Source organism: Astatotilapia calliptera, chromosome 2 (genome assembly GCF_964374335.1).
Source record: "Astatotilapia calliptera chromosome 2, fAstCal68.1, whole genome shotgun sequence".
Lineage (NCBI taxonomy): Eukaryota > Metazoa > Chordata > Actinopteri > Cichliformes > Cichlidae > Astatotilapia > Astatotilapia calliptera.
Window position 1 is genome coordinate 21,035,977 of NC_137423.1, and position 27,990 is coordinate 21,063,966.

General features: G+C 42.0%; 1 protein-coding gene across 1 annotated transcript; it reads left to right on the forward strand.

The window, feature by feature from the left end:
• The first annotated feature begins 5,493 nt into the window (after positions 1-5,493).
• On the forward strand, positions 5,494-27,839 carry LOC113033118 (matrix-remodeling-associated protein 5). The gene is made up of 16 exons (XM_026186517.2): positions 5,494-5,580; positions 5,672-5,808; positions 13,447-13,576; positions 14,223-14,461; positions 15,903-16,054; positions 16,272-19,325; positions 19,449-19,687; positions 20,453-20,735; positions 20,892-21,089; positions 21,213-21,731; positions 21,880-22,051; positions 22,382-22,648; positions 22,776-22,902; positions 23,206-23,286; positions 24,591-25,737; positions 26,488-27,839. The coding sequence occupies exons 1-16, from the start codon at positions 5,494-5,496 to the stop codon at positions 27,039-27,041; spliced, it is 7,386 nt and encodes a 2,461-aa protein (XP_026042302.2). The 3' UTR covers positions 27,042-27,839.
• Positions 27,840-27,990: the final 151 nt, after the last annotated feature.

Below are 27,990 nucleotides of genomic sequence, written 5' to 3' on the forward strand. Positions count from 1 at the left end.
ATTTTATAACAGCAAATACAAAGATGCAGCAACCAAAAGCAAGAAGCAAACAAACAAAAACAAACAAAAAAACAAAAAACAACAACAAAACAAAACAAAAACAAAACAGTGAGGTTTTAACATATGTTGTATTAAGATCAAATGTCCAAGTCATGGAGACTTGTAGGTGCAAAAATGGTCCCACTGTTCCACCGCAGCTTCCGTCACATGATGTATTTTTCCCTACTCTGGCATTCTTAAAAGAATAATCAAAGTGAGAGGGATCTGACTTTTGATCAGTCTTCAGTGGCGGATCATTGGCTAACAGTACTTTTACCCTAACAACACAATTAAGGCTGGGAGATATAGTATGACAAGCTCTAAAGACTTGCTTGTAGTAGGAAACTGTAAACTACATTCAGTAGCTTACTTGCACTGAAAAGCAATGAGCCTACCCGACTCTGTTACTGTTGTCGCCACATCTGTTCAACTAAAACTCTAGCCTATCACGCCATAAGAAAAGCACCTCAAAGTACTTTTGCAATTGCACATCTTGGATATATAGTAACTACCTTGGAATGTGTTGACTTTGAATACTGACTAAAGCTTAGTGTTGATGTCGAGAGTTGCTGATACCTTGATTCGATACATTCCACCAGTACACAGGAGAAGTCGCTAGCAAATATTTTGATGTTGAATGACCGCTGGCTTACCATCCTTTCTGCTCCATAAGGAAATATTCTATTGTCCCCTTTCTTAGCTCACCATCTGCTCTTTATGAATATTGTCTGGACCTCTATCCTGTACTTACTGGGAAGAAGATGTTTGTACACAAGAATGTGAATTCTGTTCAGTTAATATCTAAAGTCTAACAAAATAGAAACAGTCATTTGTTTTTGTTTTAGTATTTACAAAACAAAACAAACTGTGTCAGAGTAACTGTGTTTTTTTTAAAGGTTTCATGAAAATACTCTACAGCTTACTGCAGGATAAATAGGTTAGTTTGCTGTGCTGTGCTGGGTTTAAAGTGTGTGTGAGAGTGCAGAGTGGCTGTGGTGTTCATGGTCAGAGTTAGGTTACATAAAGGGCAGAGATGAACTTGAAGTTAAGTTGGTTGTATAGTGTAAAGTATAAAGACAGCATAAACAGTGGACTGTCAGTGTAGAGGATGGAAATCAGCCAGGACGACTCATAAAACATCTGCTAACATCTGGTTGAATTCAGACGTGTACACCCACAAAGAGCAGCAGGTCAGCTGATCACAGCCTGTACGTGATTCTTTTATTAGAATAAAATTTAGATTGAAGTAAAAGTTGTATTCCCATCTACTAATATTATTTATTATTGCATTAATGTAGCACAAGGTTCAGTTAGATTGGCATAAAAATATGTGGTAGAATTGTCCTTCAAGGATCTACTTTGTTACTTTGAGTACTTTTCAGAGCCTGCACTTTTTAACTTTTACTGGCGTAAAGAAGTTGAGTCAGTACTTCAACTTTTACTTTGCTTTTCACAGTAGTATCTGTACTTCTACTTGAGTAGAGAATGTCTGCACTTTTGTCACCTCTGCTAAGCAGGAGCAGCAATCTGCTACGAACCAAAGCAATCACAAGGAGTGTTTTCCCACATTTCTCCCTTGTGACCAGTGTTTGCTGGGTGGTCTTGAAACAGTCTCTAGGCCTGTGTGACTGGGGCCGTACAGCTGTGATCTTACAAGTTAACATCAAGTAGTTAGTGGTCACAAACCTCATGTTTGAACAAACAAAAAAACTCTTTATGTGATTCGGGAAAAGTAACATCTCATAAAAGAAGCCAAGTGGCGTATTATATAGAGTTTCTTTGCACACTCCACACAAGGATAATCCATGTGCCGAAGTGTAAAGTGTTAGCAAAGTTGGTTTTCTATTGACCTAAATAGAAAACCAACTTTACAGGTTACAGTATACTTTTCTTTGCTTCATTTACTCAAGGTGTTTAAAAGTGCAGTGGAGATGAAAAGAACTGAATGGCTATAAGACAGCATGACCATATACAAAGACATAAAGGAAAGATTGATGTATTTTGGCAGTGATATAAAGAAAAAAACCTTTTTCCAGGAAACACGTGAAATTGATAAGAAACAGAGTTTTGTGCTCTGCCCCTTTCAGGAGGTATATGCATTTAATCTCTGTCGGGAGGAAGCCTGAAACAGGTGCTTTATGGTTGCATAGTTCAGGGAAACCCTTTTCTCATCTCCTCGTGTGTTTTCTCATGCCTCTGTTTTTTAATCTTCTTCTCTTTTGTATTTTTTTCCTTTCATCGACCTCTTGCCCTCTCTCACTTTACACTTTAATTTCCAGCTTTTACTTTTTGTTTCCAGCGTTTTCTGGCAGAGAAATGTTAAAGGTGTTAAAGAAAGGGTAAAACACTTCTTTACCCTTTCTTCTTTTCCTCTGTGATCAGCATATCCATTCACATTGGAGACTGAGACCAAACAGACACCTTTACTGGACTATAAAATCTATGCAGGAGCTGTCGATGAAACTGGCTCCTAGTTTTTAAGTTTTATGACGTGAAGTTGCTGCTCAGGTATGTGTAACACCCAATAAACTGTAACAAAACTGCTTTTAACATGTCATTGAAAGCACAGACTGGATGTTTGAAGCTACGTGGACATTTATTGTGAATACTGTGATATCATACTTGACCCCAAAGCTCCAGAGATTATTTTCCTTAGCCCCTGAACTCTTCGTGGAGGACACATTTTTCCCTGTAACCCAAACTGCTGCTATCATACTCAGACTGAGCAGGATATTTCAGGGCTCAAAAGCCTCATGGCAAGGTTGTAGACCAGGGGTGTCAAACATAAGGTCTGGGGGCCAGAATTGGCTCAGCAAAGACTCCAATCTGGCCCACTGGACAGATTTGAAAAATGAGAGGGAGGGCATAGAATAATTTGTCATAAAAAAGTAATTAAGTAACTGTTTTGTTAATAATCTAATATAGAAGTGTCTGTCTGTCACAATGGGTCTTCTATCTTTTTTGTTTCCTTTAGTTTTGCACATTTATTTCTTACAATTTAAACCAACAGCAGGATTTCTTTATCATGTAGAAAAACTCAAGAAGTACTGTTGAAAATGGCCTTCATGTTCTTATAGGGACATAGCTTAAGGATTAAATGTGTGGTTAGAAGTCTTTATGCTGACAGAACAGGGGGTTTCACGGGTCGGGCAGCTTAAGATCAAAGCGGACCGTATGTGACCCACCATGTAAAACGAGTTTGACATCCTTCCTGTAGATGTCCAATTCACGTTCCCACGGTTGTATCCGCTTTTTTGCAGGTCTTTGGCGACACAGAGGGAATGATTTAGAAAACTTAGCCAATGCAGAGGTCCATGAGATGTACTCGTGTGTGGTCTTTGAAAAAGTTTGTGTAGGTTAAATTGGTCAATAAGTCGCTTTGGACGGAAAGCAGAAGTCACCGCAAAGAGGAAGACGTGTGGAAAAAAGCAAAAACATGAAAGGCCAAGAAGCATAGATCAGAAGCTCACAATGGCTGAAAAGGAGTGTTTGGTGTTTAACACTCCATTTCACTCCGACTTGTGCATTCTTAGACACGTGGGCTAAACCGAGAGACCAGCAGCTACGCAGACATAAACAGGAGTAGCCCCCATGATCAGGCGAGACTGCCCCATCACAGCTACAACATGTAGACGTAGGTCTCTACAGCTTCTTCCCACTACGAGTGATATACTTTGCTGGGTCGTTTAGTCTTGTTATTATGAAATTTTAACTATTCCTGGAACGTCAAAATCATGCAGAATGTTTTATTTTAACTACAAAAGGGGAAAAATATTGTTTTTGACACAGAACGGTCCATTTAGGTCTTTTTCCCGCTTGTGTGTGAGCAGATTCTTTATTTTGATTAAAACTGTCATGACTAAATCCAGGTGATGATGACCTGACCTCTGTAGTAGCAAGAAAAATGAGAAGTGCACGATTGTAGATTTGTGTTGCAATGATAATAAAAAATCAAATTTCACGTTGTAGGACCTCCTGTCAAACACACACGCACACACAACCAGCTGTTAGATGAATCAGCCTGCCTTCGAGGGACGAGAGCACAGAGACACACAAGGAAACTAGAAACCCTTAAATGGCCTCAAATGACTTAAAATATGCTCGTGATGTTTGGTTCTATCTGTTCTCTTCCTTTATTTGTATCTTGGCTAACTATGTAGCAATATCACGTGCACGTGGGATTCAGTGTGTGTGTGTTTTTATTGTGCTTGGTTGTATGTAATTGGCATGTATTGTTCTCAAAGGAGCATGTTTAAACTAGGCTAATGGCTGCCAAGCGCCCTGGCACTGCAGCGAGCTACGGCTGACAAGTTTCCAGTGTTAAGTAGTTATTTTCCATTCCACTGTTTATTGTATTTCATTCTATCCTGTTCTATTTATTTGAGGTGACTTATTAAAATATTAAAACCAAGTGCAGCCATTGTTTTTACACGACTATGTTGGTTATGAGAGGATTTACAGGCTACTGTGGTGACGGACAGGATTAAACCAAGTGCACTAACCTCTCCAGGATGTTTCGTCCACCTTGAGGCTGAATAGTTTGGCACGACAAGAACTACTGTCGACTTTTTCTCACGACTCTCATTTCCTTTCTCACTGCTTCTCATGCTTTGAATGCTACCGGTGTTCTTTCCTCTGTCTCTTCCATCACCTTGGGCTTGTGGAAACGGTTACTGATGCGATTTAATTTGAGAGACATTATGGTCATTTACATTTTTACTTGCATCATAGCTCCTTAAATCTCAAATGAAATCTAAATGTAAAACGAGAAAGGGTGAGAAAGGATTCAAAAACTTAGAAGGCACTAAAAACTTCAAACGGCACTGTCATTAACTTTAACATTTAACATGCTAGCAGAGGCCTGCAGAGTCTGAGGTGAAGTTGTTGTAGTTTCTCTGAGCATTTCTCAGACCTTCAGGTGACTTTGCTGGGACATCCTCTCCAGATTCGGGCTTTGCATTAAGACAAACCTGAATGGTCCAAACCAGCAAAATGCCAAAACTTCAGCTTTTATAGGGGATCAGTTAATGAAGTGAGTTTGATTAGAGCAGCTGGCTGCTACTTTCCTTCTGAACTCCTGTGCAAGCAGGAGCACTGTACTTGGTGTGTGTGTGTGTGTGTGTGTGGGGGGGGGGGGGTTCCTGTGAAATCTGTCTGTTTCCCATGACTGTAGTTGGCCAAAGAATCTGCTGTATTGCATCCTTCATTATTTAAGGATTTTTGCTCTGCTTATTCTATCAGCAGTCCATTCCAGCATGCGCTAAGCAAGAGTGTGGTAGTCTGATGGTTTCCGCTACAATATCATCTACTCCGCACACGGATCAATATAAAGAAAAGAGTGTGTTATGTGATCATGTTCGTAAGGTACACGGCACTGCGAGAGATCTTTTTGTTAACACAAATCTGCACCAACAGGTGTGTTCATGACGTGATCAGTCAAACAGCCATCCAGTCATGGCACTGTGGTGGTGCGCCAAGGTCGCCCGCAGCCTGGCTACAGCGTGGTTTTCCCTGCTCCTTTCATCACTGCTGTGGCAAATGGTAAAAAAATGTATAGAGGCCCATTTGTCTTCTGAATTTCTACATTTGCCTGATATCACTCCATAGATTTCTTCCTTTAAACTTCCTCTAGATCATTTCTGTCCACACCGTCCCATCCTGCCCCCGGAGCTGCAGCTGTCCAGGTGTCAGAGAGGTCCACTGTACGTTCAGACACCTCACCAGTATACCAAAAACTCTTCCTAAGGACACAGAGCGGCTGAACCTGGGGTAAGATCCCACACACACTAAGACACAATTACCAAATGTCAGTCCAAGGGGAAGAAAACTAAACACATGAAGCCGTGTGGAATGCCATGGTCTTGTTTTCTTTCTGTAACTAATGATCGAGCTGCCTCGCAAACCAAGTCATGATAAATATTTACAATTGTTTTAATGACATTAATCTTAAATCTTAACCTCTCTTGTGTAATGGCGCCGGTGAGGTCGGCTGCCGTGCTGGATGCTCTGCCCTAACTTCTCCACTTTTTGCAGTTTTTCGTCACTTTTTGCTATATCTGCGATAATCTTGCATGGGCATCATGCAAAACACACAAATCCGCTACAGTAGAGACACTTTGGTTTCTATTGGTTTGCAATACACGAACATTTCACCATGTTTAACTCCGGACCCAACCTGGCCAAAGGAGATCCTGAGAGAGAACAAAGGACGCGACCCTAAGCGACGGCCTCGAGGTAAAAGAGCCGGCACCAGGAACAGGCTACGGGCTCGCGCACACCGCGCACCCATGCCCAGTATCCTGCTAGCCAATGTTCAATCCATCGAGAACAAGCTTGATGACCTCAGAGCCAGAATCAAGTTCCAGAGAGACATTCGGGACTGCAACCTCCTCTGCTTTACCGAGACTTGGCTGAACCCAGCGATACCAGACCACGCCGTGCAGCCGACGGGGTTCTTTTCGGTTTACCGCATGGACAGGACAATGGAGTCGGGGAAGAAAAGAGGTGGTGGAGTATGTTTGATGGTGAACAACAGATGGTGCGACAGCACAAACATCTCCCCACTCACACGCTCTTGCTCGCCCAATCTGGAGCTATTGATCGTTAAGTGTCGCCCTTTCACTGCGGTCATTGCCTGCGCTGTTTACATTCCGCCTCACGCGGACTCGGACACTGCCTTATGTGAGCTACATGAGGCTCTCACACATCAGCAAACACTTCACCAAGATGCCGCACTCATTGTTATGGGAGATTTTAACAGAGTGAATCTCAAACGGACATTTCACAACCTTCACCAGCACATCAACTGCCCCACCCGGGGCACGAGGACATTAGACCACTGCTACACCCCGTTCAAGAACTGTTACAAGGCTCAGCCCCTGCCGGCATTTGGAAAAACGGACCATTCCGCCATCTTCCTCATACCTGCTTACAAACAAAGGATAAAGCAGCATCCACCAATCAGGAGGGAGGTCGCTCGCTGGACGGACCAATCGGTGGCCGCGCTGCAGGACGCACTGGATGACGCAGACTGGGACATGTTTCGGCGCAGCTCTGATGACATCAACATGTTTACGGAAGCGGTTGTGGGATTTATTGGGAAACTAGCGGACGACACAGCAGAAAGAACTATCATCCGAACGTTTCCCAACCAGAAGCCGTGGGTAGATAAAAACATCCGCGACGCTCTGAGATCACGCACCGCTGCCTACAATGAAGGGCTTGTCTCCGGTAATATGGTCCAAAAGGCAAAGCGGAGCTACAGGGAAAAACTAGAGTCACAGCTACGACAGTGTGACTCTAGGAGCCTGTGGAAAGGACTGCGGACTATAACGGACTATAAACGACCAGCTTCTTCAATGATGAATGCAGATGCTTCACTGGCTGATGAGCTGAACACGTTTTATGCTCGCTTCGACGCCGCAGCAATTAAAACAACAAACGGCTGCGCGCGCTCGGAGTGCACCAGTGAAGAAAATGCATTCGTCATCACAGAGCATGCCGTGAGGAACACCTTCAGGAGGGTGAACACCAGGAAGGCAGCAGGACCAGATGCAATCCCTGGCCGGGTCCTTAGAGCCTGCGCTGATCAACTAGCACCGGTGTTCACGGAGATCTTCAACCTCTCCCTGGCCCAAGCTGTGGTTCCCACGTGCTTCAAACGGTCCATTATTGTCCCTGTTCCAAAGAAACAACAGCCCGCTTGCCGCAATGACTACCGTCCAGTAGCACTGACTTCAACTGTGATGAAGTGTTTTGAAAGACTGATGAGAGATCACATCACTTCTTCACTTCCTCCCACCATCGACTCACTTCAGTTTGCTTACCGGACTAATCGTTCCACAGACGATGCCATAGCTCACCTGCTCCACACATCCCCGAGTCACCTGGACACTGGCAGAGGGAATTATGTTAGGATGCTGTTCGTGGACTACAGTTCAGCATTCAACACAATAATTCCCTCTAAGCTTTTCACCAAGTTGACGGATCTAGGACTCAGCTCATCACTGTGTCAGTGGATCCTCAACTTCCTCACAGACAGACCCCAATCAATGAGGGTGGGAAAATAAGTCTCCCCCTCCATCTCACTCAGCACTGGAGTGCCTCAGGGCTGTGTTTTAAGCCCCCTGCTGTACTCACTGTACACTTATGACTGTGTAGCCACATCCGACACCACCTCCATTGTCAAGTTTGCTGACGACACTGCTGTTGTGGGCCTGATCTCCGACAACATCGAGACGGCCTACCTGGAGGAGATTAGGAACCTGGAGACCTGGTGCCAGGAGAATAACCTCCTCCTAAACGTCAGCAAGACTAAGGAGCTGATCGTAGACTTCACTACAAAGCAGGCGAGGAATTACAAACCCCTCATCATCAGTGGCACGCCAGTGGAGAGAGTGGACAGTTTCCGATACCTGGGTGTCCACATCACTCAGGACCTGTCATGGTCCTGCCACATCAACACCCTGGTTAAGAAAGCCCGTCAGCGTCTCTTCTTCCTCAGAAGACTTAGAGACTTCCATCTGCCACTGAAGGTGCTCAAGAACTTCTACTCCTGCACCATCGAGAGCATCCTGACGGCAAACATCTGCACCTGGTTTGGGAACAGCACCAAGCAGGACAGACGAGATCTGCAAAGGGTGGTGCGCTCGGCAGAACGCATCATTCAATCAGAGCTCCCTGACCTGCTGTCCATCTACACCAAGCGGTGCAAGTCCAAAGCTAGGAAGATTATGATGGACCTCTCCCATCCCAACAATGGACTCTTCTCACTGTTGAGGTCTGGGAAGCGCTTCCGCTCCCTTAAGGCCAAAACAGAGAGAATGAAGAGGAGCTTCTTCCCCCAGGCTATTCGGGGCCTGAACCAGGTGTAGGACTGGACTCTCCCAAACACGTCACTATAAGACTGGACTCTCACACACGTCACCACACGCACCACCACACATTTCCTATAATCCTATAATTCCTATAATTTATAATCCTTATCTTTATAATCTCTTCTGCTATTTTCACATTCTTTACTGTAAATTCCTAAGTTAATTTGTAAATTTTTGTAGTAAATTGTAAATATTGTAAAACTTTTCTTCTGTCATTTAATGGTCGGGCATTGTACAGCTACAAGCATTTCACCCCCATGTCATACTGTGTATGGTTGTGTGTGTGTGACAAATAAAATTTGAATTTGAATTTGAATTTAAAGAGAGATTACAATCAAGAAGAAGGATTATTGCTTGCCATGCATCTTATCAACCTGCCATATCAACTAAAGAAACCCCAGGCAGCAAGTGGCCCTGGTGCATTTAATATGACAACATTTGCCTTAAGCCCAGAAGATAAGGGCTTAGCACCAGCATGTGGTACTAGAGTAAATCTCCTAATAGCTTCCATGTGGGAATTATGGATAGAGCTTTCACTGCCCTCCAGCACAGTAGGAAAAAAAATCACCAGCCACTGTTTTGTATGTAACACACAGCCTTGTATAATTATCTTGGCTCCAAACAATACATATCCATCTATCAAACTGCTTGGCAAACAACACTACTGTCCACAGGAGGGGTTTGGGTGTGAGGCTCTGTTTTGGGAAAAACCTTTCACTGCATTTCACGAGTGTAGTTTACTTACTTTTTCATAGATTATTCTATTTATGATACTTTAACTCATTATATGCATCCTAATATAAGTACTTCAGGGGGTATGTGGTCCACTAAGCACCATGCAGTGCCAACCTGCAGTTCACAGGAGGCAAACAGCTTCCATATGGGCTCCTGTTCTGTGTGAAAAGCTATCACGCCGCTGCAGCTGAATCAAAGCATAATGCAGGTTTTACACTGCAGGGACAGTTACTGAATGAATTAGAGCAAGACAAATAAAAAATTAACATGAAGTTACACCCTTCAGCAAAAACATTTTCACATCTGCAACAATATTGCACATAATATAATGTTGTACAAAGTGCAATCAAAAGTGTCCAGGAAAATCTTACCTGATTCAACTGTAGCACAGCAGAGATGCTGGAACCATCTGTACTTTATCTGCTCTGAAATTAAACAAGCAGAGAGCAAACTTCAGCTCCTGTGAATCACTCCTGGGTAGGGATGGGTATCATTTAGGTTTTATCCGATACCAGTACCAAACCGGTACTTTTGAAACGGTGCTCAAACCGGTGCTTAAAGAATGGAGAACACAAAATTGGTCCAAAAACCTCTCATGTTCAGCTCTTTTTTTGTAAAAAGATAACAATGTTAGCCTTTTCTGCAGCTATGGGGCATATATGGTATCACTCTTGGCTGGAAGCAGTGCTTAAACAATGGAAAAAAACACAAACTTTGTCCAAAAACCTCTCATGTTTAACTGTTTTCCACTTTTTCTTTGGTCATTTTAGCCTTTTTGGCCAGGGTGAAGGGAGTATCTGCCATCAAACAAGAAGACAGCCGCATGTAACTACGACGGTGTTTGCTAGTTCACCTTACATGCATTAATGTAATAACGTGGTTAGCCTACTCAGCATAAATTACACACGAACAACATTAAGCAACGGCTGCTGCTGCCATCATCATCTGTCATCATTTCTGCTACACTGGCAGGGCTAGGGGCCAGGACTCTCGTCTTCGGGTTTTTGGGGGATGTTGCTAACTCCGGGTCCGATAACAGGCACCACACCCACAGTAGATGTGCACGGTCTATGCGTCGCCAGGTGTTTCATCGGATTTGAGGTGTTACCTCCTTTGACAGTATCACAGTATCAGCTTAAAGCACTTGTTGCTGCTGAGTTTGCATCTTTTGCTGTGAAGTACAGCCAGACTTTTGATTTGCCTTGGTCATTTTTAATCTGTAGCTCTGCTCTAAAAGAACGTACGTACCTGGACCCGCCTACTATCCTCGGAAATGTAAAATGATTGGCTAGAATCTAAAGTGTATCACAGCTCAGGAAAAAAAAAGCACCGAAATAAAGCACCGAAATGTGCGCTGTTTTTCGGTCTGGTTACTACCGTTTATGTCATGGCACCGGATACCGGTACCCATCCCTACTCCTGGGTGTAAGAGCTGTATGTACACCAAGGCAGTTTGTAGGTTTCCATGTTTTCTGTTTTGACAGAGAATCGTAGGTAAACACAGGTATTATAAATCACATTAATTAAGGCTTAGAAATGGACTTAACCTTGTTAATGTGATTGGTAACACCTGTGTTTGCCTATAATTTAAAGCAAAGGTTACATCATGTACGTAGCCATCAAGCCATTAAAAAGAAAAAAAAACGCTGGAAAGAATAAAAACAGTTTTCTACAGAGTATCGGACCTTCTGAGGCTCATGTTAGCTTAGTTTTATAAGCTGCTAGTCAACAACTAAAATTAAAAAGGCTTTTTTCATCTGCTGTATGTCCATCTGAAATGAACCCAGCATTTCTGAAGTTCCCAAAAATCCTGTTTATCTTCTTTAAATGGTGATTATTTTATTAGTCATGCCTCAATTATTCTCCTCTGTTGATTAATTCATTCAGTCATTCCTCTTATACTTCTTTGAAGTCTGCCACTGGGTGGGATATGCATACTTGATGCATATGTGAAGGCCTGATTTAAGACCCTTTCACATAGGGAACGGCATGCACTGCGCTGACCGCTAGCTGGAGCGAACGGACCAAAAATTGTTGTGCGTTCTGCCTGAAAGCGTTGGCACTGTCTCTGCTAGTGAAGAGTGTGTTGTTTCTGCAACAGTCCTTTCCTCCCGAGGTCCCTGTGCCCAGGTGGACTTGATCTCAACAGCTCTGGACTGCACTGATGTGTACTTACATTTCTACGGCGGTGCACGTTGGATTACATCACAGGTGTTTACTGTCTGATGATGAAATATATGTTCCATAGAGTAAAGTGGACCCTAGGGGACTCGTAGTTTAATCAAGGCTTTAACCACTACGTGTTTGATGTTTCACTAGGAAGCTTAGTACGACCAGCAGCCATGCTTACACCTGAACTCTTGACAATAATGTCTACAGTCATTTGTCTGAACTGTTGTCACCATCGGACAAAGATGCAAACTGTCCCATTGGAAAATAAACTCCATTTAGTTTAAGAGACCATTTTAGGAGCTGCCTGGGTAGAGCATAGAGGCCACATGTCTTTCACTTGTTGATTGTAAAAGTTCAGAGGACAAATGACTTGTGCTTTTCTTACACGGGCTCAGTCAGACATTATAAGATGTACTCGGACGCTTGCATGGCAGCGTTTGTTTAACGTTCACTCAGACTAAATCGGACATGAGTGTTCCTACAGCTACAGCTCTCCAAAGTGAAGCCAAGAAACACTCAGGGCTACGATGCGAGAGCGAAGGCTTACGATTCCATATTGACTCCTGATGACTTTGTGTGTGGCGGCGGCGTCTATAGTATTAGGAACAAAGGGAATTTCGGCAGGACACTGCACAGACAATACATTTGGAAGGGGACCACGAGCCTTTAGGGAACAAACAGATTTAAAACTTCCGATGACGGGACCACCCTGAAAATAGGGTGGAGGGATTTTAACTCTAAATGTTCACACCAGACATGTTTGGGTGTTTTATTTAGACTCTTGGGCCTGTTTCCTTTAGTGTAGGTTTAGAGACATGCAGTTTGAATTCAAAAGAAAACTGCGGGTTTCCACTGTCTTTCAAAGGAACTGTTCAGTAAATAGCCTGGAGGATGGTATGGACCGCCTACAGCACAGGGGACTGCTGTAGCACATGGGGATTTAAAGCTGTAAGGAGATGGAGGCTGACTTCTAAACACCAAGTAGTCTAACATACTTGAGACTCGTATAGTCGATGTGGGGCTGAGGATGTAGCTGTTTCTGATAAATGTTGACATGAATGAATGTATGGACAAAAGTGCATGGCCACATACACGCTACACTTAAAGGAGCCATGAAGCACCAGCTCAGTTTTTGTGTTGATGTTGATGCCAGAAGAGGTTTTGAGGAGGTTTGCAGAGTGGTTTTGCATGGCAAAGCTATATGAAAAGTTTATAACCAGTTACTGGAAATGCTGACATATCATGATCATTTTGTCTTTTTTTTTTTTTTTACTCTGGAACTGTTAGAAATAATAGAAATAATATCTTAGAAAACTGCGCCTACTTTCTGAACATGTTAGGCTACTTCCTGTTCCACATTGGTGCTGTTTTAGATCTTCTTTGTAAAGAAGATAAATCACTTGAATCTGCACATGCGTTTCCTCTGATTTAAAAATAGGAAAGCTTTAAGGGTCAAAGTCTGTCTGAACACTCTCTGTCACCCTTCATTCTTTCCACTTGTCAGTCCTTCAAGCATTTTCCTTTTATCTGAAAGGTCACATTTACACACATAGATTGCTGAATATTGTTGCCTTCTTCGCCTTATGCCATAACAGTACCTGGTCCTGTTTGTTTTCTCTAACAGATATAACAGCCTGACGGAGGTGGAGGGGTCTGAATTCAGGTCACTGCGGCAGCTAGAAATGCTCATGTTGCATGGCAACGACATTAACATGGTTCATCCTGGAGCTTTTTACAGCCTGAGATCACTACAGGTACAGTTTGTCTCTTTGTATACATCACATTCATATCTTGACCCTGTTTATTACAGTTGGTATAAACAGAAGGAACTGCTGCTTTTATCAAAATAAAAAGTCAAAACTCACTGGACTCAAACTTGATTAGGTCATAAGTGGAAATTTCATTCAACAGCCAAGTTTACTTCTGCATCACACTCTGTAGATCAGATGGTTTTTCTCTTTCTACCAGTGACATTAAATGTTTTTTATGGAAACACAGATTACAATGAAGAAATGATAAGTGTAAAAGAAACGAACACTAATGGCATACAGTGTATGCACAGAGTTCAATCTTCTCCTGTGTAAACCACATATAAGCCAGTAATTAGCTGTTCTTTGATTGCTTGACTAAAGTTGCAATGAGTCCTGTTGGGTCCAGATGGATCTGATCAACGCCTAAATTAGCTTTTTAAACACACCAGTGATCCATGCAATTACATCAGAATTAAAAATGAGAGACTCTGGACTTTATTACTGCACATTAGACAGGTGGAATGAGGCTCAACTGCAACTGCCTGATTACTCTTGTGCCGTAGCAACATCACAGGCCAACTAAAGACTGCAGCTATCTTTGAAAATGTCTTTCTGTCTTTTCATAGTTCTGTCATTCACTATTTTACAGATCTTGAAGCTGAGTTACAACAAGCTAACGTCAATAAATCCTGGTTTGTTCGAGGGTCTTGTCAGTTTGATTCGTCTCCATTTGGACCACAACCTTATAGACTTTATAGAGCCATACTCCTTTTCTGGCCTGACCTCCCTAAAACTCCTGCAGCTGGAGGGGAACCTTCTCAAAGAGGTCCACCCGCATACCTTCATAACAGTGTCAGTACTAGGACACTTTTGGACCTCAGGACTCAAGTAAGACATCGAGAAATTTATCTGAAACTAACTTGAGGTTATTGAGTTTGTACCTAATTATCTATTTACATTATTTTGATTGGAAGTAAATATACGCAAGTAAGCCAAGCCGTTCAAAATATGGTTCACAGTGTAGCTCTCTACTAGGAAACCTTGTGCCCTGGCATTCATTTAGAAACTAGAATGGCTCAAAGAACCTGACAAACAAACGTAAACTCTGTGCGGTTCTCCTTTGAGCACTGCATACTTATGCTACAAGGCACCACAGCACAAAGGAAATTATTACAACCATGTGTAATGAATTTGCTATCTTGTTGCCTATTAAATGGTTGCCATGAAGACCGGGTCTGTAACCAGTTTAAGTCAGCTGCTGTCATCATGATGCCTCAAGATGGCAATGAAATGAAAATTAATGGAGTCGGTCTGCTATCAGTTTGTACTGTAATGGACTTGAGTTTGTAATTCCATGCAGTCTGTTTCTGATAATATAGTGATTAGATGTAAATATAATTTTAAAATAAATAAATAAAAACAAATGACCATCTGCATTTGCAGAAATTTACATCAACTTGAATTCAAAGGCTGGAACTGGAACCATATTGATCTAAAACTGAAATTCTTCCAGAAGTAGTGACATATTTAGGTGGATTTAGGTGTTCAGAAATCTTGAGTTAGGTCGCTTCTAACAGATGACCCGTGCAGTCACCTTCCATTAAAAGTGGTCGGTCAGACATGTTGGTCACCACAGCTACTGAAAACTGGCTGCTAAATATCAAAAAATCCAATGAAATCACCAGGCAACCAGCAGATTTCACCTGATTGTAAGGAGACTGCCATCCTATTTTTTTATTTTTTTATTTTTTGGTTTGCATGGTGCCGCCAATAGAAATGCTAATGTCCCATATTAGCCAGCTGATGGTTGTAAGAGCAAACCCAGACTCATGCCTTAACAAACTGGAGCTGTGTTTTTGTCGTGTGTTTTGGATTGCGTAATCCTGAAGTAGGCAGAGAGATGTACTGTTTTAGTTTAAGCAACATAATGTCTGATTACAAGTGACATTTTCTGTGTTTTTATGTGTTGAATATAAGAAGACACTTTTTAGAGGCCTTTAGCTCCCAGTGCAACTGATAATAGCCCCCAAAATGATTGTTTCAGTTAATGTATGCTTACTCTCAGACCAATCACATATGTGTTGCTCAGAAATTTCTCTTAGTGTAGCAACCTTCAAACAGAAGCTAAACAGGCCCCCGAAAACAGTGTTTAAAGAGTTTCGATAGTTCCTAAAATTCTTGCATTGTGGATCTAGGATAGGATTGGATACACAGGTAATGTAATACATGTGTTTCCTTTCAATATGTGCAATGTACTCAACAATCTTTCCAGTCCCCATCAGTCTGAAGACCCTTTAACAAAGACACCGTGTAAATGTTTTTGTCTCAGACACTTACATCTATCAGACAATCTGTTGGAGCAGTTACCTGCCGGAGCTCTGCAGACAGCTCCCAGACTTGAGCTCCTCTCGTTACATGGTAATCCTTGGACCTGCAACTGTCAGCTCCACTGGTTGATGGAATGGAGCTCCACACATGAAGGTATGAAAGCATAACCCTAGCCCTATTTCATCACATGAGCACTTTGAAAGCCTGGAAACATATTATCATTAAATATTTTTTATGGTACATGCACTTTCTCTAATTCATTGTAATTTCACTATTTCACCTTGTTTTCCTATCATCTCTTATATTTTCCCTTATTTTACCTCAATGCCTTACTTTTCCCTCCAAACTTTTTCCCCTCACATCCTTCCAGGAGTAATAAAGTGTAAGAAGGAACGTGGATCCAAAGACATATGCCCACAGTGTTCCTCACCTCAGCACCTGAATGGGACCCTTTTTCTCGGGTTAACTCCAGACAAGCTTACATGTGAACGACCGGCTCTTCGTTCCCCTCTCAAAAAGTGGGACAATCCAGTGTGGGCTGAATCAGAAGCAGAGCCTGACACTCCATACACTCGGGACTTTGAAAAACCTTTAGGTCATTTGACCATTGTTCTCTCAGATAGCCATGGAAACAGTGCTCATGTGGCATGTGATGTTCGCCATCCTGGAGACAGTTCACCTATGACGTGGGCAGCAAATCCACGTTCACCTAGGGACTTATCTGTCAATGTATCACTGGTGACTGCTATTGAATGCGAGATTGATCGAGAGAAATTGCAAAATCTGTGGCAACTGGTTGCGTATTACTACGAAAGCCCTGCAATTTTGGAGAGAGGTCATCAGAGGGGAAATGCAAGTGGAGTAACCTATCAGTACACACAAGCTGTGAATGAGAACTCTCCATATTTCACAGAACTAAAAGGGTATTTGGTAGCAGAACCCTCATGGCTGCTTCAACCCAGAGTCACTTTGAGGCTTAATAGAAAGCAGACAACGACCAAGAAACTGGTGATGGATTTCACTACTTTAATTACAAAGGACATCAACATCCACAGGGCTGAAGATGACAGTGACTTTTCTTCCTGGGCACTAATTCGCAGAGGGACAGCAGGACGCGTTCAGACTGCTCTTGAAGGATCAAAGGTTAACTTAGAGTGCAGTGTCATTGCATCTGATCCACAGGTGAAAATGGAGTGGATGCTTCCAGATTTGTCCGTTGTGGAGGATGTAACTGATAAAATACACATTTCTGAAAATGGGCAGCTTGTGATTTTGAATGCCACACTGTCTGACTCCGGTGTCTACCACTGTATTGTCAGAACTAAAGCCGGTGTGGACTTGATGCCCTTGAGACTAACCATCAAAGAGCGCTCACTGAGTCCAACAGCTTTCAATGGTGAGAAAATTACAGTTGAGAGAGGGAACACTTTCTCTCTTCCTTGTGAGGTGACCTCGGCTCATCCCAGTCACACTATATGGTATCTACCCAGAAATCAAGTTCTTCTCCCCACACAACAGACAAGAAGAGCAGAAGTGATGGAGAATGGGACGTTGGTTGTAAGAAGACTGACGCTAGAAGATGCAGGGGAATATAGCTGCTTGGCCTCCAATCTGTATGGAGCTGACATGCTGACTCACATAGTGGAAGTCAGGGGAGAAAAGGCTTCTGAAAAGACTAAAGTACAAACTGAGAAAGAGCATCCTATCTTGACAGTTGCTTTGGAAGAACGAGAAGGCTCAGGGGGAGATTTTCAAGAAATTGTGCGTCCTTTTTCTACACAACTCCCTGAGAAGGTAGGATCGAGGCAAAGGAATCCTAACGGTTTTTCGAAAAGGATACGAATGAAAGATTCAAAGAGAAAACCTAATAAATCCATTAAGGAGTTGGATCCAAATCGTTGGGCAGAGATACTGGCAAAAGCTAATGCGAAACCAGGTGCTGCTCTGCCCACTGAGCAGACACTTGAGGAGCCAAGCACGGTAATCATCCAGCCAAGTACAGCCAAGCCTACAACTGCAGTTGCCACTATGGTTAATACTGCTGCTTACAACTTACATCACACCACTACACCTCAGACAGATTTTCCTATCAATGCGAAACTTAATCCTGAGGTACATTCAAACACAGGCCAGAAGGAGGATGTGAAAAAACACTCTGAAACATTAGAAAGTCAGATTCTTCAGACTGCTTCTCCCAGGACTACAGTTCCTTCTGGAGTTCGTCACCCAGTCGAACAGTCAGAAAATAAGCACTTAGGAGAGGGAGGAAGAAACGTTGACTTTGTTTCTGCTGGTTCAAACAGAAGAAGGCGCCCTTACAGACGTAGAAAACCCCCAGTGAGAAGAATCCACCCACATCTTAACCCCCTCTACCATTCATCAAACAAACCCCAAACAACTCTTCCCCCAACAACAACCACCACTCCAATGACAACAACGCCCATTACAACTACCACTACTACAACTACTACAACTGCAACAACTGTTCCAACCACAGTGGAAAGCTATGAAACCTTATCTGCTGAGTATCAGACAGAGGAAGATGAGTACTATGATGAATATAATTACAAAACTGGTGACAGTTTGGATGCTAAGGAAGATTTAAATAGTGAAATCCTTATTACAGCTCAGCAGCTTGCAATTAGCATTACCCCCTTTCCATCAGTTAAGGAGACTAATCCCCACGTAGGTCATTTGCCAGGTAGAAACCATTTACCTAATCCAAAGACAATCGTCACTCCTAAAATAAATAATTCAGCTTTACAGCCTGTTGAAGAAAAGACGAAGGATGTTGTACACTTAAAGAAACCCGAGATAAATAAAGTAGAGATGACAAAACAAACTCAAGGAAATGGCATCAACAATAAAAACCTGCTTCTAAAAGCATTGGAGGAGCAAGAGAAATATCAAATAGAAACAGAAGGGAGAAAGAAAGACACAGAAAAGTTGGTTACAGAGAGCTACAATACACGAGATATGTTGAGGTCAACAACACAACCGAGATTTTACACTCGACCTTCACCAGAGAAGAAAACACTAATGTACGCAAAGTCTTCATCCTCCAACATCTTTACATCACATTCAGCAAAAGGTGGAACCAGAGATGAGGGCACACAAAGAGAAGACAAATGGATACACAAACCAACTGTAAAGCCTCAAATGAGCAATTTCCCCATAATGGAGCCCCTTCACCCCTGGCTTCATCAAACCAACCAGGGAAGAGGACAAACTACCACCCAGAGGGTTACATATGGAAACCAAGACAGAAACACAGGAAGGCACACTAATGTGAATCCAGGCAGGCATTTCCAGCCTCCCAGAGTCCCTCCAACCTCTAGCTGGTCTTTACACCATCATCGTCATCATCATTCTCCCCTGTACCCTTCCTGGCCAGGACAAAGATCTTTACCTCATCAAAATCAAGGTAAATAAAGTAGCATGCTATAATTTCCTTTCTAAAAAGTGTGGGTTGAACACACAACAATATTAGTTTTCTGTTATTTTCTGTAATTTTAAGCCTTATTGCAATTCATGGTTCTCATCCTAGGGTCACACCCTGCAGCTCTCCCGCACCCATGGGCTCATGGCGCATTTGTCACCAACAGACCAGAAATTACAGCTGAAACAGTCAAACCCACACCCACTGTTTCAGGAGCAGGGAATATCAGACTGACTTACTCAAACACCCACCTATCCCAGCATCATCGTCAGAATCATCATGTGGATGGCATGACCCAAACAAAAGACCAACTGTTTCTAACCAGGCTGAGGAACAGATACAGACAGGTATAATGGGGGGCTTGGGGCTGGTATAGAGTTCACATGGTTTGTTTTGTCTAATTTTGTACGTAAATACTCATAAGAAAATGTCTGGCAGAGACATGCTCATATTGGACAACCTCACAAAAATAGCATAACTGTCTTAGAAGACCAAAAAATGGTACCATGCTCTATCTGTTGCAAAGTTGTGAGGTATTGCAGGTCTATTGTCTTTTTTCACATCATTATGTTGTATTACACAAGATAAAATAATCTACCATCAAGAAAAATGTTCGTTCCCTACAGAGATTACCTTTGTTGACCAGTCTAAGGAGGTTTTTCTTTGATCATCCAAACTCCAAAGCTGAAGAGCTTTTTGCTTCTTTAAGCCCAGGGTAATGATCATATGGCTCGTAGGCTTGTAGGCTGGGAGTATGGTTCATGCTTCCTATTGCTTAATCTAATGTCTTCTGCAGCAAACAGGCCGTTGGAAATAAAATCTGTGTGAATAAATTCACCACAGACACAGACAGTTAGCACTAGCTCTTAAATAAAGCATTAACTACTGAAATCCGAGATTTGACTTTTTTAAACTGAAAACAAAGCTAAATGGAAATTTCATTTAGAAGTTGAATGCGTATTGAGTCCAATAGCACACATGTGGGATGATAAAGTTTCATGAAAAACTTTTTCAGTATCTGAGCTCAGTTTGGCTTCTTTCTTGTAATAGAAATTATGTTTATTTGAAAAATGTTGACATTAAAACAAAGGATCATGCTTGGTTTTTTCCAGGCACAGCTTGATCGCATTGCTCAGCTGGGGAGAATGGTTACACCCAAACCCCTCCCTAGTTACTACAATACTCCACCCCCCTTACTGCCTAAACCCAACCTTCCATCCCAACATAGACCTTACACCCCCAAACCAGCAGTGCCTACTGCTTCTTACACAAGCAACCTTCAGCCTGCAAACTCCGCTAAGCCTTCATCATCATTTTCTGGTTTCATGCCGACTCCTCTTCCCTACCATCACACCACTGCTGGGGCTTTGCATGAAGGTTGGTGGCCTGTTGGAGGTATGGTCATTTGAAAGAGCTATATTATATTATATTATATTATATTATATTATATTATATTATATTATATTATATTATATTATATTATATTATATTATATTATATGTTGTTTAGAAATTAATTCTGATAATACTGATGCTTTGATTAATTTAATAGCAGGACGAATTAGCTCCCGCCGTCCTACAGCTGCACCTCCTTTCCGATGGATGTTTGAAGGTGGTGGTGGGGCTAAACCTCGCATTACCACAGTTACCACAGCAAGCGTGTCAGTGCTGGCAGAGAGTGATGTCCTCCTGCCGTGCAAAGCAACCGGGAATCCTGAACCCAATGTTGCTTGGACGAAAGTCTCAACAGGTAAGGCACAATTTACCATATGCTCGACTTTCAGCTCTGGTCTGGTATTAAATAGGTCTGCCATTTATTTTTTTTCTACTAGCAGAAATTCTTTGAAGTCTCTATGGTTTGGTCTCTCCTCAGGTGCCACTATCCCAGCTAACACCAAGCACGGTACCCGCTTTGAAGTCTTCAAAAATGGAACTTTTGTTATTAAAAACATCCAGCTTCAGGATCGAGGACAGTACCTTTGCACAGCCCAGAACAGGTTTGGATCAGATCGGATGGTCATCACCTTAGCTGTCCAAACGGAAGCACCCAAGATTCAACCACCCAAGTCCACAGAGATATCAGTCTACTTAGGAAAAAATGTGTTTCTGGACTGCCTGGCCTCTGGCAAACCACCAGCCCAGATTTCCTGGATTCTCCCAGACAAAACATTTGTTCGTGATGCCGGGACTCTTTCCACTATCCTCTCTCCAATGTCTCTGCTTCAGAATGGGACCCTTCACATTCATTCTGCTAATTTCTCCAGCAAAGGGAACTATAAATGTATCGCAAGCAATGCAGCAGGTGCAGATACAATTACTTATCATCTGCACATAGCAGCTCTGCCTCCAAGCATAAGCGAAGAAGCACTGGATAATGTGATCATTGCTCCAGGTATGATACAGAAGCAGAGATTTTCCAGTAATTTGAATTCACACAACAAAAAAATATTGTCATCTACATTGAAAGTGTTTTTAAAGACATGGCTGAAACGTTCATAGAATCACAACCCTTCTAAACCAATAAATCTCTATCCAACCAGGCAGAAGTGTCTATCTTCACTGCTCTGTGAAGGGTGAACCACCACCTGCTCTCAAGTGGACGCTCTCAGCAGGTGTCCAAGTCAAACCCTCACAGTTTCTGGGACGCAGGCTGTTTGTCTTCCCAAATGGGACACTGTTCATCAAGAATGTTCTGCCATCTGATGGTGGGAGGTAAGAGATGGCCATTTCTTTTAGACAGTTTCAAAATAATTAAATAATTGTATGTATGAATGCAGCTATCTTGGCTCTACCTATTTTCATAAGTCATATAAATTGTTTTAAATTCCCGTGACATAGGGATTGGCATGCAGTTTTCTTATTTATGTTCCATACAGGATTGTTTAAAATAACATTATTGATCAACCATTAGCAGGTTTTAAAAATCGTGCGTTCCAAGCAGCACAGATTTATGAGTAAATTCCAATATGGTTGTTCTTATGTTCTTCTGTGACAGCTGAGTTGTTTAAAAGATGTCACTAAGCTGTGATCAGTCTCTCACAGGTATGAGTGTTTGGCCAGTAACACTGTGGGAATTGCCAAAAGAACGATCCAGCTGGATGTGAGAGCAGATTCATCTACCTTCTCTCGCCAACCTCCTCCTCCTCTTCCCATTCCTCCAACACACCGGCATGCTACCCCATCCCGTCAACACACCGTCTCAGCTATGTATGGTTCTGCTGTTTACCTCCATTGTCCGGAGTCTACTGACTCCACGAGAGGGACCATCTGGCAACTACCATCCAAAACGATCCTGGATCATCGATACAGGTAACTGAAATGTCCCATTTTGTGAACCAGTACAACACTAACAAAGAGATTACTCAAAATGTTTGGGTTGCCTTTAAACCAGACTGCTTTAATCTCAGTGCCTTTTCTCTCCCCCATCTGCCTCCAGTCCAGAGAGACCAATTAAAGTTTTCCATAATGGGACCCTAAGGATTCTTCAGTTAACTGAGCTGGATGGTGGAAGTTATCTGTGTGTCTTCCAGCGACCCAATGGAGAGGACATGGAGCTTTTCCAGGTAATAACAAGTCAGAGCAATATGGGGCCAGTTCATTTTGTTGCCAACTCCTTGGAAGCTCATTAGTATCGCTTCCTTGTTGATAACTATTAATGTTCGAAAACACTGTGCCTTCCATTAAAGGTGAGGTCTGTCCTCACTGTTTTGTTTTTTTAATGTGGGCTGAGTAAAGCTAAAGCAGCTGTTGTGTCAGTGATGAATACTAAAAGTGGATTTTCATAACTTTCAAGCTGACTGATAAGAAATATGAACCAAGGTTTGCTGTTATTTACAATAACATACTTTATGCATTTGTTTTATTAGGTTGAGGTGTTAATGACCCCTCCGAAAATCGAACATGTGAGGATGGCACAGACCAGGGTCACTTTTGGGGAAAACTTCCAGGTATGTATCTGTGTGTGATAACTCTAGTATATGCCAAGTCATTGAGTCCATTGTCTCAAGAAAAACAGTAATTTACTTTACCAAATGGACCATCCCAGCCTTGCCGTAATGGTCTATTTGATTCACTTTTTTTATTGTTTATTTTATTTCATTTTCACTTGCTAAATACGGGACAGATTTGACTGGGGGAAAGAAAGGGGAGAAAGAAAGAGGGAAAGAAAAACAGTGGGGAAGAGGGACGGGGATAAAGGGCAAAAAACAAAAACAAACAAAAAGTAAATCCATTGGGTATCTTTCTTCGCCTTTAGACAATAATTCTGATGGCAAAAGAGCCAAACGGGACAGGCAAAAAGACAAACAACCCCCCCCCCCCCCCCTCCAAAAACCCCCCCAAAACAAAACAGTAATTTCAGGACGTTTGCCCTGGAAAGAACCCTGAACACTTGATTCCTAAAGTTAAGGCATCTGGTGCTCTGTTATGCTTTGAGTCCTCTTCTCCCATAAGTGTGAAGAGTCGCCGCAAATCTACATCTAAATCATTGTTAGCAACATATAGATGAATATCAGCTAATGTTACATTAATTCTATGGTGGAAAAGTCTAAGGAGACATTCACACAGGATGCATTGCAAATTGCTTTGTAGCTAATTGTTAGTCACTAGCAAACACCTAGATAATACCTGAAATATTTTCCACATTGTAATATGCCAATCACCAGTATCCTCACCTTAAGGTTGAGAAATGTTTAACTCAGGACTGACAACTTCAAGTTGCTAGTGAACTTTGTGAACATCATTGACTTTCTATGGGCTCACCCTATCATTGCTAGTTGCTTCCTGTGTGGGCAGCCCTATTTTATATTTAATTATTAATAATTATTCATGATTATATTCATAATTATGAATAATTATTTATATGTATTATTTCTCTCATAGCAGAATCTATACTAATAAGTATATTAAGACCAACTTTCATGTTGGTCTTAAAACATCTTTGTATAGCAGAGCAACCAATCAATCGATGTCATGAGGTATTTTTGGTTTTTTGAGGCACAATGTGACCTAACAGTTCACTTTACTATGTGCTAGTTTTTCCTTTATATGATTTAGTTCTACTTATAAAACCAATGGAAAGATTATCAAGCTGTTATTGAGCAGGGTCAGGATGGGTTGATGACTCAAACAGCAGACTTCATGTTTCTTTTAACCATGATTCTTCCATAATACATAATTCTTCATACCCAGTTGTATAGATCAGCTGTTTGGATTCATTGGTATACTTGCCTCTCCCCTACCTTCATTCTAGGTGGACTGTGTGGCAACTGGCCTACCCGATCCAGAAGTTTTCTGGAGTCTTCCAGATGGAACAATAATCAACAACGCCCTTCAGTCAGATGATAGCGGCCTTCGTAACCGCCGACATGTTATGTTTGGCAATGGAACTTTACTTCTCCAGCAGATGGGCAAAAAAGATGAGGGTGACTACACTTGTTATGCCAAGAACAAACTGGGAAAAGATGAAAGAAAAGTGAGCGTCAAAGTGGGACCAAATGCTCCGAAAATTAGATTCAAGTCACAATCACTAGTGACGATAAAACTGGGAGAATCAGCCAAACTGAGTTGTGAGGCAACTGGTGAACCTACACCTAGAATCACATGGATCTCACCACAAAAGGATGTCATACCAGCATCATCCGACAAATTTCAGATTATGGATGGTGGAATGTTACTCGTAAAGAAAGTGACACTGTCTAGTGAAGGAATATACACATGTTTGGCACGAAATTCAGCTGGTGATGATGTAAAGAACATAAAAGTTGAAGCTGAGCCCCAGGAACCCTTTATCAATGGTGTGAAAGGGAGGAGTACCACCAAGGTTTTGGGTGTATCGTACCAAACAGCACATCTGCATTGTAGAGTGGAAGGAAAACCCGAACCAAGAGTCTGGTGGGTTACTCCTTATGGCCTCTCACTCCCAGCACCCTACCTCGGAGGTCGCTTTCAAGTCCATCAAAATGGTACCTTGGAGCTGAGGGGGATAAGGAAAACAGATGAAGGGAGGTATATGTGTCTAGCAAAAAACAACATGGGTGAAGCCTCACTTTTGGTTGAATTTGATGTAGCATCATTAGCAGAGAAACCCACTTTTTCTGTTCCCAATATTGAGATCTTACCAATAAAGCCAGATGGAGGGGAACTGATTCTTGAGTGCTCTGCCCGTGGCAAGCCAAACCCAGAGTTTTCATGGATACTACCCAATGGCACATTGTTGATGCCTGGTGCTAGACTCCAGCGGTTCACCCATTATTTAGGCAATGGAACTCTGCGGATCTCTCGACCAGTTCCAGCTGATAAAGGAGTGTATCGGTGCCTAGCAAAAAATGTTGCAGGACAAGCAGAGAAACGTTATGCCCTGGAAGCTGGGAGGAAGCCAGTGATCAGAGGATCTACAGGTATGTTTGTGTTTTTTTATCCAAAATTAATGTAACAGAAATGTCTTTTGTTATGTGTCATTCATATGTGAAAAAGAAAGAAATATATTTGTGTAATGCCCGCTGTCTTTGGACCAAGACCAGTTTTAATTATTTTCCCACTTTTTAATAGCGACTGCAAAATGTGTCTGTTTGACCAAGAGCACTTCCTCTTAACCCTTGGGTGAACCTGGGACCCCAGCGGTCCCCAACCCCCGGGCCATGGACCGGTACCGCGCCGTGAGTCGTTTGGTACCGGGCCACGAGAGTCTCGGGTGTGCAATTTATGGTTTTCAGGGTTTTTATCGTTAACTCGGTTTCCCTGGGTCTTTTCCCGTGTTGTAGTTGTGTCTTATTTTGAAAGAAATATTTACGTGTTACCATAGCAACCAGAGAGTATTAAGGGGCAGAGTTATTATATTTACAAAATCCCACAGTTTTTGTCTTGGTCGTATCATTTATTTTGTTTTATTTATCCACGGCATCTTAAAGTCCGGTCCATGAAAATATTGTCTGACATTAAACCGGTCCGTGGAGCAAAAAAGGTTGGGGACCGCAGGTCTTAAAGGTTTTAGTTGTTTTGGTCTGCACCCAAGTATAATTTTTGTGTTCAGAGGTTCTGCCAAAGAGTCAACGCATGTTTGTGTTATCTCAGTTCTACCGTATCATTGTATTTATTGTCTATCATTTTAGCAAGAGATTATCTTACTGTTACAATTTGACTTTTTCCAGGTGGGATGAAGATCACTTATGGCCTCAATCTGAACTTGCCTTGCACTGTGGATGGCTGGCCGCAGGCATCAATCACATGGATCCTGCCCAATGGTGTTGTTTTGGACAAACCTCAAACTATTGGCCGAATATCTTTCTTTCCCAATGGTACGCTCCAGCTCAGGCAGATGGCTACCTTTGACAAAGGAACATACATTTGTAAAGCTTCCAACTCTTTCGGGTCGTCAGCACTATCCTACCCAGTCACTGTGATGGTGTTCCCTCCACAAATCACAAGTACAATGACTTCCATCACCAGAGCGTACAGGGGATCGCCCGTCATGTTAAAGTGTGTCGCAACTGGTATTCCCAAGCCAGACATTTCATGGACATTACCTGGGCGCACCACACTGGCTCCCCACAGCCGGTACACAGTACAGGGAGGAATTCATATGACAGAGGAGGGCAGTCTGGTCATACAGAACCCTGTGCTCATGAACTCTGGTATTTACAAATGCAACGCAAAAAATGCCCTCGGAACAGATTTCAAATCGACGTACTTACAAGTTGTTTGAATTACTTTAACAATCATTTGTACTCAGAATATCTCACAGCAGTGGTCTGGATAGGATTTTTTTCCATTAGGATTTGAATATATCATCAGTGACGAGGCAGATTTAAAGCTGGTTGACTAATGGCTTCGCTTGAGATTTCACGCACTGCAGTTTGAAAATGAACATTTATTATTTGTGAAGCGTAAATCACGTTTTCTGATTGTTTGTTTGTTTTTTGCAGACGTTTTGTTCAGTATACCTACTGACCCTACAGGTCTTTTGTCCTGTTGCAAGCACATCTTCTCGGCATTACTCCCATAGATGTGATCTCACGTTACCCTTATAACATTATAGTTTATTAAATTTTACTTCCCTAAAAAAATTGTTGCCACTTAACAGCAAGTTCTGTCAGCTGACACACCTTCATGCTTTACTTTCTGTACCCACCATCTGCATACAGTATTGCAGTTTTTTGTTTTTGGCAGATTAAAGTGTTTTTATAAAGATTCAACAGTTCATGGTACAGAAGAGTAGAGCTTACTGCAGACATCTGTAAGTCGTAGCTGTGGAGCGATCTTAAACTGCTTGTTTGCTAAGTACCATACATGATAAGCTTTCAATGTCTCTTTTCTATGAGGATTCAATTACCTCTTATTACTACAGTGTGTTTGAGCAAATAATTTAGTGTATGTATCAATATCATTTATTCATGTTCATAATGGTGGGAAGGAGTAGTTCATAGCTGGTTGTGAACTATTAACAAAATATGTAAGTACATAATTTATAAGTTAGTAATAAAATATCCAGGTTTTTATTGTTTTTTGTTGTTTTTATTGTTCTTTTCTTCTCTGTTTGTTTTTTGTGGGTTTGCATTGTGCGTTGAACTTGCTGCAGATGGTGATTTAAATGCAGAATGACAGAGCCCTTCTTCTATATAACAATATTGCCAGTTTGCAAGCAATTTACTCCT

Excerpts from the sequence above, each read along its gene's own strand:
- LOC113033118 (XM_026186517.2), top strand. The coding sequence starts at position 5,494 with ATGGCACTGTGGTGGTGCGCCAAGGTCGCCCGCAGCCTGGCTACAGCG. Across the intron at positions 5,581-5,671 it reads CATCACTGCTGTGGCAAATG|ATCATTTCTGTCCACACCGT; the intron begins GTAAAAAAATGT and ends AACTTCCTCTAG. Across the intron at positions 22,052-22,381 it reads CTGCCATCTGATGGTGGGAG|GTATGAGTGTTTGGCCAGTA; the intron begins GTAAGAGATGGC and ends AGTCTCTCACAG.